The sequence below is a fragment of the Medicago truncatula genome, chromosome 2 (assembly GCF_003473485.1).
Source record: "Medicago truncatula cultivar Jemalong A17 chromosome 2, MtrunA17r5.0-ANR, whole genome shotgun sequence".
In the NCBI taxonomy this organism is placed as follows: domain Eukaryota; kingdom Viridiplantae; phylum Streptophyta; class Magnoliopsida; order Fabales; family Fabaceae; genus Medicago; species Medicago truncatula.
The window spans coordinates 25,971,516-25,983,071 of NC_053043.1; the positions used below are offsets into that span (position 1 = coordinate 25,971,516).

An 11,556-nucleotide genomic window follows, 5' to 3' on the forward strand; every position below is an offset into this window, starting at 1 on the left:
TTGCGGGAAACATGTTTTCTCAGAGGTCTCTCAATTTGGGAAACAATGGAAGAGGGTCTTATGGTATCCCAACCTCCTCGACCCAAACTTCACACACTACCACGATCACGCCACCCTTTCCTAACCAAGGGGAAACTGTAGCGTTTGGTAGAACCCAACAAGCATTTATCCCATTCGGTTCGCCTCAGCAATCGCTGACCAACGCTTCGATGAATGCGTTAAGGCAAACCATGGCAGAAACTAAGCATGATATGGTTAATATGGTGACACAACAAGTTGCGACTGTTATTAGCCCTTTGATTCAGGAAATGAATAGCAGTTACCAAGCCCTGTCACAACACATGGGGCGGATAGCGGATTTTCTGGGCGCACCCGAAGTGCGCGCTACGCCGGCTACGCGAAATGCGAATGCCAGGCCAAGAGAAGCACCCGTCGAAGAACAGACTAATCAAGTGCTCGAAAACCAGGCACAAAATGAACAGCCTGAAACACCAGAAGAGCCCGTTAGGGTTCCTGTAGTGGTAAATAGAAACCAAAATGCTGACCAAGTGGTTATGCAGGCCCGTCGAAATAATTGTGGAGGCCATAATAATATAGCCGATATAGTCGAAACATTGATGGCCCAAAACGGTTTCAACACTGGAATACACCGTCCAAATTTCGTGTCCGCGTTAGCCGATTTCGTTTTAGAAACGGAGATGCCAAGAAACCATAAAATCCCGAAATTCACTAAATTTGCTGGGGAAACAAATGAGTCCACCGTTGAGCACGTTGCTCGATATATTATGGAGGCTGGTGATTTGGCAAATAATGAGAATTTGAAATTGAAATATTTCCCAAGTTCTCTGACGAAGAATGCATTCACAAGGTTCACAACATTGCCCCCACACTCCATAATTAGTTGGAATCAATTGGAGAAAGCGTTTCATGAGCAGTTTTACATGGGCCAGTCTAAGATTAGTTTGAAAGAATTGGCCAGTGTTAGACGGAAAACGCACGAGTCGATAGATGATTATCTGAACAGATTTCGACTCCTCAAAGCCCGATGTTTTACAGCCGTGCCAGAACACGAACTGGTCGAAATGGCTGCGGGTGGCTTAGATTATTCCGCCCGAAAGAAATTGGATACACAATATCTTAGGGACATGGCGCAATTAGCAGATAGAGTCCGCCAAGTGGAAAGACTCAAGGCTGAAAAAGCCAGGACAAATAGGTTCCCTAAGAAAGAAAAAGTTGCTTATATCGAAACTGGGGATAGTGAACTAGAATTCGATTGGGGTTTCGATTCTGTCGAAGATAGCGAAATAAATCTCGCGGAATTAAAAGATGGGCCGCCTTACACTTGTAAAATGTTAAGGCCATCAAACGGGAAAAACGTAGAAGAGCCCAAAAACGATAAATATCCCCCAAAAACTTATACTTTTGATGTGTCTAAATGTGAAGAAATATTTGATCTTTTAGTCGCTGATGGCATAATTTTGGTGCCAGATAATATGAAAATTCCCCCTCTGGATCAGAGGAAGAAAAGGGGTTTTTGCAAATTTCATGGTTTTTTGGGCCATAACTTATCCCGTTGTACTCGTTTCAGGGATTCTGTGCAGAAGGCTCTCGATGAAGGAAGACTGAAATTCGGAGAAAAGGTTAAAGCAACAAGCAAACCTGATGTCGAATCTTCCAAAAAAGCCGAGTCTATGTACGCCGAAGTGGTGGGTATAAACATGGTGGATGTAGCCGCGCCAAGCGATGTCAAACTATTGTCGGGAGAGGCTGTGCTCAATGATGCTGAAATGGTTACTGAAGGCCATGTTCAAAATGACAGCCTGGTTACTGAGGACCAACTCCAAAAGGATGTTGAAAAGGCATATCCTAAAGCTGAAGAAGATCTAATTGATTTTCTGAATCGTTGCAAAATTTCAAACACCAATGCCATGCTTTGCCCAAGATGCAGCGCAGTCTTCGATAAAGAGGCCGCTAAAGCCATAGAAGGTGCTCAGCCACAGGCAAAGTGGAAAGGGAAGAGGAAGGACAACCGCCCTAAATTTAATTTCAACAAAAAGGGTGTCCCTTACAAAGACCACACTGCTGAAAATTATCAAAAGAGAAATTGGAAAGGAACTTTCAATCCGTCTGCTAATTCTCCCACGGACACGTGGGTCTTTTCAGGAGGAAGGAAGTCTGGTTACTCTGCCCCTCCAACCAAATGGGTGAAGAGACAAGTTCCTGCCCCTCGACTCAATGTGCCAGAATTGCCTACCAGGTATTCTTATAATAATAATTACAAAGGTAAGAAACCTATGACACGAACTCAATGGCGTAGGTATCAGCGCCAGAAAAAAGCAATAACTCTACAAGACATTACCAACATTGACAAAACGGAGGATAAACAGAAAACTGTATTCGAAATGGTCAAGAAGCCAGCAACAGAAAGAATTTCACCCCCATTGTCAATTTTGAAGAAGGATTGTTCCAAAGAGGATGAGGAGATGACTTCAAATTTCACGGAATCTGACCCGAGTCTCGACATAGTTTGCAATCTGGTTTCAATCCTGCCTGTGGAATACGATGTCCAGTCAGAGATTAATGAAGTGGAAAGTGACTTTGTCGATGAAATGGCAATTCACAAGCCACTATGCTATTATGTCATGAATAATGGCTGCGTGGAAGAACAACATGCGGTTTTTAAGAAGCCAGATATCTCGATGAAAGCGCATCGCAAGCCTTTATTTATTCAGGCCAAGATTAATGGCGTAGGAGTAAATAAAGTACTAGCAGATGGTGGAGCCACCGTCAACTTGCTGCCTCAATCTTTTCTGGGAAAAATTGGACTCTATGACTCTGACTTGAAGCCTCATAATGTCATACAAAAAGGTTACTGATGACCTTGTCCCTAACGCTTCAGAGTATGCTACCCCGCCACTTGGGGGGGACGCAAGAAAGTGAAATTATGTCTGATCCCAATATGTGGGAGAAAATTGCGGCCTACTTGGCCGAAAAAGAGATACAAACGGCCAGAGAGGCCGAATCTTCGAAGTCAAAGAACACTGAGAAGTTAGAAGACGGATCAACAGATATCGAGGTCGAAGACCAGAAACTGGATTGCATTTATGATGATGAACCGTTGGGCTTCGAAGAGGATCCTATGGGATCCACCACGAAAATGAAGGCACAAGATCCCCTTGAAGAAATCGATTTGGGTGATGGAACGGTTAAAAAACCTACTTATGTAAGTGCCAAAATCCCTGAAAAATTTAAATGTCAAATTGCAGAGCTATTAAGAAAATACAAAGATTGCTTTGCATGGGATTACAACGAGATGCCTGGTTTGAAACCAGAAGTGGTGGAGTTAAAATTACCAATTCGACAAGATAAAAAGCCAGTCAAGCAGATTCCGCGTAGGTTCGCTCCACAAATCCTACCAAAGATCAAAGAAGAAATAGATCGATTGTTGAAATGCGGCTTCATCAGGCCTGCGAGGTATGTGGATTAGCTAGCGAATGTAGTTCCAGTTAAAAAGAAAAATGGGACTATAAGGGTATGCATAGATTTTAGAGATCTAAATCTCGCTACCCCCAAAGACGAATACCCAATGCCGGTAGCAGAAATGCTAGTAGATTCAGCGGCGGGTTTCGATTACTTGAGTATGCTAGATGGATACTCTGGTTATAATCAAATCTTTATTGCAGAAGAAGATATCGCCAAGACCGCATTTCGATGCCCGGGGGCGTTACGATGTTATGAATGGATAGTGATGCCATTTGGTCTGAAAAATGTTGGTGCTACGTACCAGAGGGCGATGAATTTGATGTTCCATGACTTCATAAAGAATTTTATGCAGGTTTATATAGATGACATTGTAGTGAAGTCTTCTTCGGAAGAAAGACACTTGGAACATTTACGCCAATCATTCGAAAGGATGAGGCAATATGGATTGAAAATGAATCCATTAAAATGTGCATTTGGGGTTTGTGCAGGTGATTTCTTAGGTTTCGTTGTACACAAAAAAGGAATCGAGATCAACCAGAACAAAACCAAAGCAATAATTGAGACCAAGGCTCCTTCTACAAAGAAAGAATTACAGTCTCTATTAGGGAAAATCAACTTTCTCCGAAGATTTATATCAAATCTAAGTGGCAAGACACAGGCTTTCTCACCACTGCTTCGTTTGAAGAAAGATTATATTTTCAAATGGGAACCTGAGCACCAAAAAGCTTTCGATGAAATCAAGTCTTATTTGGTAAATCCTCCGGTCCTTTCTCCTTTGTTGAAGGGTAGAAGGATGAAGTTATATATAGCAACGTCAGATGGCACTATCGGAAGTATGTTAGCACAAGAGGATGAATATGGCACAGAAAGGGCCATTTATTATTTAAGTCGAGTACTTAACGATGTTGAAACAAGATACCATCCTAGTGAAAAACTTTGTTTGTGTTTATTCTTCTCATGTACAAAACTCAAGCATTATATAAAGCCTTTTGACGTTTATGTGTATTCCCATTTTGATATCATTAAACATATGTTGTCAAAGCCAATTTTACATAGCCGAGTCGGGAAATGGGCCTTGGCATTGACAGAATATTCACTAACATATCAATCATTAAAAGCTGTCAGAGGCCAGATTGTGGCTGATTTCATTGTAGACCGTTCAATAAGTGAGGTTTTGACAACCGAAATAGACAACCATCCATGGAATTTATATTTCGATGGTTCTAGTCATAAAAATGGTACTGGCATAGCGATAGTCCTAATATCGCCCAAACACCATAAATTCGAACACATGTTTCGAATCAATCAGTTTTGCTCTAACAACGAGGCCGAGTACGAGGCTTTAATTACAGGTCTAGAGATTGCACTCGAACTAGGGGCAAGATGCATCGAAATCAGAGGAGACTCTGAACTTGTCCTCAAACAGATGACTAGAGAATATAGGTGCGTTAAAGAAAGTTTGGTCACCTATCATGCAATTGCTAGCAGACTGCTAAAACAGTTCCGCCATGTGGGCATTCGGCACGTACCTCGCATAGAGAACCAAAACGCAAATGACTTAGCACAGAGGGCCTCTGGGTACAAATTCTCCAAGGAACGGACGCAAGAGCCAATAGAGATAAGAAACAGGCGAAACTCGATAGAATGTTTTCCTGGAAAATCATTAACGCCAAAACTTGGGGGGACCAGAGCAAGTCAAGATTCCATAAAAGGTACGGACTCTGTCGAAATTTTTGTCATTAACGATTTAAATGAAAACGATTGGCGTAAGCCCATAGTAGATTATCTGGAAAATCCAAATGGAGCCACCCCTCGAAAAGTGAAATACAGAGCCTTGAGCTATGTGATAATGGGTAGTGAGCTATTCAAAAAGACTTCAGAAGGAGTTTTGTTGAAATGCCTGGGAGAAATAGACGCATATTTGGCTGTTTCCAATACTCATGATGGAACATGCGGGACACACCAAGCAGGCCACAAAATGAAATGGCTCTTATTTCGACAAGGTTTGTATTGGCCAACTATGCTCAAAGACTGCATAGAATTCGCAAAAGGATGCCAAGGATGCCAAAAATACGCTGGAATTCAACGCGTCCCAGCAAGTGAACTCCATGCAATAATCAAACCGTGGCCATTTAGAGGATGGGCCTTAGATGTAATAGGGGAGATTAAACCTACTTCATCGAAAGGATACAGATACATCTTAGTAGGGATAGATTATTTTACGAAATGGATAGAAGCGATTCCCTTAAAAGATGTTACTTAAGAGGAAGTTATAAGCTTTATCCAAAAGTTCATCATCTATAGGTTTGGTATTCCAGAAACCATAACCACAGACCAAGGATCCGTATTTACTGGTCGAAAGATGGTGAAATTCGCCGAAGATACAGGTTTTAAATTACTAACTTCGACACCATACTATGCACAGGCAAATGGTCAAGTTGAAGCAACAAATAAAAACACCATTGCTATTATTAAACGAAAAATAAAAGCAAAGCCCAAGAACTGGCCTGAAATATTAGGCGAAGCTTTATGGGCATGTCGAACGTCTCCCAAAGAATCGATAAACACTACACCGTTTAGGTTAACATTTGGTCATGATACTGTACTACCAGTAGAAATTCTGTTGCAATCAGTCAGAATTCAAAGGCAATGCAAAATACCATTTAATCATTATTGGGACATGGTCATAGACGAATTGACCGATCTCGATGAAGAAAGATTAACAGCATTAGAAGTCCTTGCAAGACAAAAAGAAAAGGTAGCAAAAGCATATAATAAAAAAGTAAAATCGAAGTTTTTTGCCCAAGGTGATTTGGTATGGAAAGTGATCTTACCAATGGACAAAAAAGATAGAGCTTTGGGAAAATGGTCACCCGGATGGGAAGGACCATGGCAAATATTAAGGGTCTTTTCGAATAATGCTTATGAGATCGAGGAATTGAACGACGATCGAAGGATTCTACGAATAAATGGAAAGTACTTGAAAAAGTATAAACCAACATTGCAGGAAATTAGAATCATACAAGAGTAATTCGAAAAGATAAACCCAAACATAGCATTTCATTAAGCCAACTAATGGGCGGTTTACACAAAATTTCAAAATAAGCTTTAAAAGAGTGCGAAGTAAACCATTACAAAAGAAATGCTACAAACAGAAAATGATTCTTCGATGGAAAGTCCTACATAAGTTGGCCAAAGCCAAAGAGATCGAGGAACCATCGAATCTCGCTGTCCAGACGACACCTGAGGTAGAAGCGCTGGAGATCATATTGCTCATCCTCAGCAGGGTGATAGCCTCGATAGTTACGTCTCAATCCATCCCCGCGACAGTTGTGCCAGTTGTTGCAGAATCGACGACGGATCAACCGAGGAGGCAATAATCTTTTATACCAGCCTGAAACGAAACGGAAAGAGTTGTCTACGCCTGTTATGTCTCTGCGATAGCGCGCGACGTTTATTGTCTCCAAAAGAGACCAGAAATCATGAAAAAGTGCAGCGGCACAGAGCGGTCACAGAGCCAGCGTCCATGGCATTCTTCAGCAAACCTTGGATGGTAGGGATGCAGGGCTCAGGATCCAGCATGAACTGGGTACACCTCAAAATGCAGAACATGTGGTGTCCATGCTCCCACAAATGAAGTTGGAAATCCAACTTAGGATGAGAAGGCTTCAAATCGGTAAGCAGCCTGATACATTCTCCACCAAAAGCTCTTGAGACCTTACGGTCTCTGCAGAGAGCAGCGATCCTTTTGTTTTGTCTTTGAAAGCAAAAAAGATCAATCATGCTTTCCTTAGCCACTCTAGTAGCAATGTCTATGATCAGATCATCACTTAGACAATTTATGTAATCCATGAAAAAGTTTTTATGGAAAAGTGTTTGATAAGTGAGGTATGAAGAGACAAAAACGCTATTTATAAGAAGAGTGGGAAGTTGAAAGTAGTTTTTCCTTTTTGAAAATGACGGTTCATTTCCTTGATCATCATGGATCATCAAAGGACACGTGGCATCAGATGGACGGCGTGATTGCCAAACCGTGGGAAGGAAGTTGTAAAAAACTTTATGTTTTATCTTCCCTAAAAAGAATCTCATAATTAGATTTTTGGAAGATTTACGGTTCCCTAGGTGAACTAATCCTATGGAAAAAAGACTTTTCGGTTTCTCATCATGATGACCATCTTGAGATTTGTTCCAACACAAAGAGAAATTAGGAAAATGAAGATAATTTCTCAATAAATATTACTCTAAGTTTAAAAACGGTTGCTCGACCGTTACAAAATTAATACGAGTACAATGGAAAAAACAAAAAAAATCAAACTCCCATGATGGGTTCGATACAAGATGATTACATTTGGAAACCAGAAGTAAGTTGAGACAGTTGTTGTTTTAAGCCATCAAGTTTATCTTCAAGAGCTTTACCCTGGGCAGTGAGAAGCGCTATTTCTTGCTGAGAAGACTTCGATTCTTTAATCTTTTTATGGCGATTTGGGCCTCAGACTTCATTATACCTTCTTTTGCCAAAAGTTGGGCTTTTTGGCCCTCCAACTGTTCGATTTTGGCTTTATATTGAGCAATCGACAAATTAATATCCGCAATTTGGGATTGAATAAGAGGAGTTTCCTGTCGAAAGGCTTCCAGTTTGGTCTTGAAGGCAGCAATCTCATCCAACAACTAATCATATCGAGAAGTCTGTTCCTCTAGCTTGGACTTACCATATTTTCTTTGAAGGCACCCTTGCTTTATGCTATCCAATAGAGGATGTAAAGCTTCAAAAAACTGTTGGAACTTGAGACCCGAGGGAAGAGCTATGAGTTTGTGAAATAATCCTTGTATTTCGAGAATAGCGTTCTCATCTTGCTCTATGATTTCAAATAAATCAACGCTCAACACTTTGCTTCGGAATTCAGCGAAAATATTTTCGGTCGAAGTTTGAGAAGGATCCCCAGTTGACACATTGGGGGATTTTCCGGTGCTCCTAGACATAAGAATGTCACTGGCCAGAAGATCGAAAGCATCCAAGGGGTTAGACTCCTCAAGTTGACTTAGGTTTGTTGGGACCGAAGTTGGATAATGTTGAGATGGCTCAGCATTGTAATGAGTGAGCGAAGGGTTTTCAGCAATAGGATCTTCCCTGGGAGTAACAATAAATTGATCAGCATCGAGATCTACTCCCATGTCACTACCTTCCTCCGGCCCTTCACCTTGATGATCACTCGAATCTACCACCATATGATTAGGGGAAATGATCTCCAAATCAAGTGTAAGAACGCTGGTCTCGACACCTTCATCCTCTTCAGCAATAGGCGAAGCTTCGGCTTGACCAACTTGAGCATGTTGGGAAATATCGACTTGCATGGCCTGCGAAATAAACATCATTGTGAAAGGCATGTTTCGGGACCCATGGTTTAAAATAAATAAACAAAGAGGTCTTTATAAAAAAATACCTTTGAAGCGTTGTCACCAACGCAAGAATGAGCACTGTTAGGATTTGAATCCTTGTGGGTTTTCGTCTTTTTGGGGCTAGGCTTACCCAAAGATCCTTCCATTACAGCCGCCTCGAAGGCCGGAGAATCATGTTCCCTCTTTCTACGACTCTCTTTTGGCTGAATGGGCTCAGAGACAGCAGCTCTTTCGATAGCAGCAGGAGGAATTTCAACCTGCAAGGAAATTTAAGTTTAAAAGACTTCCTACAGAGAGTATGGTTTGAAGCCATTCGAAGAATGACTTACCTCATCTTCAACAGTCTGGGTTTGTTTTCCTTTAGAAGATTTTTCAGACTTCTTCCTCTTGTCCGTCTTCGAGGATTTCTTCTTGTGAGCAGTCTTGTCAGACTTCGATCTAGATGTCCTTCGAGAGTCGTCTTCTTACGGATATTCTACATCTCCTGAAGCCAACGGAATTGCTGCTAGCCATAAACACAAAACAGATGAGTATCCTCTCTTATTCAAATACAATAGACTCGAAATTTGGATGTTTTTCTACAAAAGGAAAATCGAAAGGGTTCACTACCTGATCCCATTTCGGACAAAATTCGAATATAAGGATCATTTAAGTGTAGATGCCATCTATATGTATATAGGCTGTGCTTGGTCGCAGTTACTCTGTCTTTTTCCCTCTTTATAAATCTTTGTTTCATTCCCATTAAACTATCACAAAATAACCATTTGGGATAAGGTAGCCTAAAGGCCAAGGCCAACGGACTAGTTGGCAAAACAGGAAACTTCGTTTTAAAATGAAGTGCAAAAAGATATTTACTAGGGGTAAAAGGTGGAAAAGACATCGAAGGGATTTTGTCGTGAATCTTATCCCTTAAGGTTTTGGCCGCATAGTGAACTGTCCTCTTTAGATGGAGAGGATCATATACAGTTTGAAAGAAATTTTGAAAAGCCTGAATTTCTCAAATATGCGTACCTTTGTGTTTCTTCGATTTATTCTGCACAGTGTGAAAAGCAAGGATCAGTTCAGGAAGTAGGGAATCAAGATCCACACGATCGGATTGGTGCTGGAAATAGCACTGCCACCATCGATAGAACATTTTCGTGCATGCATAAGATGAAGTAAATGGTTTGGGTTCGAAAACCAGCTTTTGCTGTTGAGCCCGACACAGAATAGACCTCCAGACATGCTCTATGAGAGGTTGCCTCAAATCATCGAGGCACTTGTATAGTGAACTTGGCTTGATTTGAATTAAGCCAAACTGCCTAGCTACATGGTTGGGTTGATAGCCATACACACCGTATGGGCTTCCAGCAGTTACTCGACTAAACAAAAAGGTGGGAGTAAGGTAAGCTTCCTAGATGGCATTTATATCTACTTCTTCTTCACTAGAATCCGATGGAAATCTTGCCGTAAACCATGAAGGCCCATAAGATCTAGTGGTAAAAGGAGCCATCGAAGGTGTAAAAGACGTGCAGCTTAAGAAGGCGTTGTAAGCCACTGCAAACAAATCAGGAGAACTCCTATTTCCATACTTAAGCATGGCCAGACCTAGACCTTCGATTGACATATTGTCATAAGCTTTCGAAAGAGCAGGGGGCAGGTGAACTGCCAACTTGTTTCTGAAAGTGGCTAGAAGCCATAGTTGGAATAACCAGATAGGGCCAGGGATAATGAGACTGCTACCAGGTTGGAAATCTTTTATACTGGATACTACATGGTTCAAACTCTCGTACAGAGATCCTAAGATAAGCTTGCTTAGGCATATGTCCCTCCCTTCATGCAATTGGATTGCTAAAGTGGTGAATTTCTTGGGAATCTGAATCGACCTTGAGCAAAAAATGTACATGGATAGCCAGTAGGTCAAGAAGGCGATATGCTCCTGATCAGACACTGTGGTGCTAGAAGTGTCATGATGGTCAATGATGAAGTTACCATAGGCAGGTCTCGAGAAATCGAAAGATATCTCTGAAGAATGAGTATCAGGGTCGAAAATTTGGCCTATGGGTTTCAGACCGACTAGACCAGCAACGTCTAGTAAAGTAGGAGTCAGCATCCCACATTTCAGGTGAAGGCTATTGGTTGAAGGGTTCCAAAAGTGAAGAGCAGTAATTATCATCTCATTATGATATTTTGGTCCCTGTCAGGATAGCTGAATAAGATCGAAAACTCCCATTTCTTTCCAAAAGGGACCTTTGACTTTCTCCACTTTATCCAGCCAGTCAAGGTATTTCTCATTATTTTCTATCTTGGGTTCAGTCCTAAATTTAGATTTCAAAAAACTTAGGTCATATGGACCTTTTGAGAAAATAAGAGGCAATTGTGCCTCGTTACAAGGAAAAACAGCGTCTAGTTTTTTCTGATCGTCGGAGCCGTCCGGCAAAGGCCCTAGGTATGCATGCGATGAGTTTGGGCATGAGATGATTACCTGGGATTTCCAGATTTTGTCCTCAGCTTCTTTGACGTCTGGTTCTTCCATAAACTGAGTTTTTTTGGTGAGATTGACATTTGGTTCATGTTGTTTCGTTGGTTGAGAAGAAGAACCTTCTACGCTCGCCAGGAAGATTTCAAAAGTTTTTGTTGAATGATGAACAGTAGTTTGAAATCGCAAGGTAGAAGAAGGGGATGGTAAAAAAGAGT

At 41.3% G+C, this 11,556-nt stretch overlaps 2 protein-coding genes across 2 annotated transcripts; both read left to right on the plus strand.

Moving 5' to 3' along the window:
• Positions 1–3,586: 3,586 nt before the first annotated feature.
• On the plus strand, positions 3,587–5,746 carry LOC120578338 (uncharacterized). The gene has a single exon (XM_039831015.1). The coding sequence runs from the start codon at positions 3,587–3,589 to the stop codon at positions 5,744–5,746; it is 2,160 nt and encodes a 719-aa protein (XP_039686949.1).
• A 99-nt stretch (positions 5,747–5,845) lies between these two features.
• On the plus strand, positions 5,846–6,514 carry LOC120578339 (uncharacterized). The gene has a single exon (XM_039831016.1). It carries the CDS (start codon positions 5,846–5,848, stop codon positions 6,512–6,514), a length of 669 nt encoding a protein of 222 aa, XP_039686950.1.
• The last annotated feature ends 5,042 nt before the right edge of the window (positions 6,515–11,556 follow it).

Bases quoted from the DNA above. Each gene is read 5' to 3' on its own strand.
- LOC120578338 (XM_039831015.1), top strand. From the start codon at position 3,587: ATGCCGGTAGCAGAAATGCTAGTAGATTCAGCGGCGGGTTTCGATTAC.
- LOC120578339 (XM_039831016.1), top strand. From the start codon at position 5,846: ATGGTGAAATTCGCCGAAGATACAGGTTTTAAATTACTAACTTCGACA.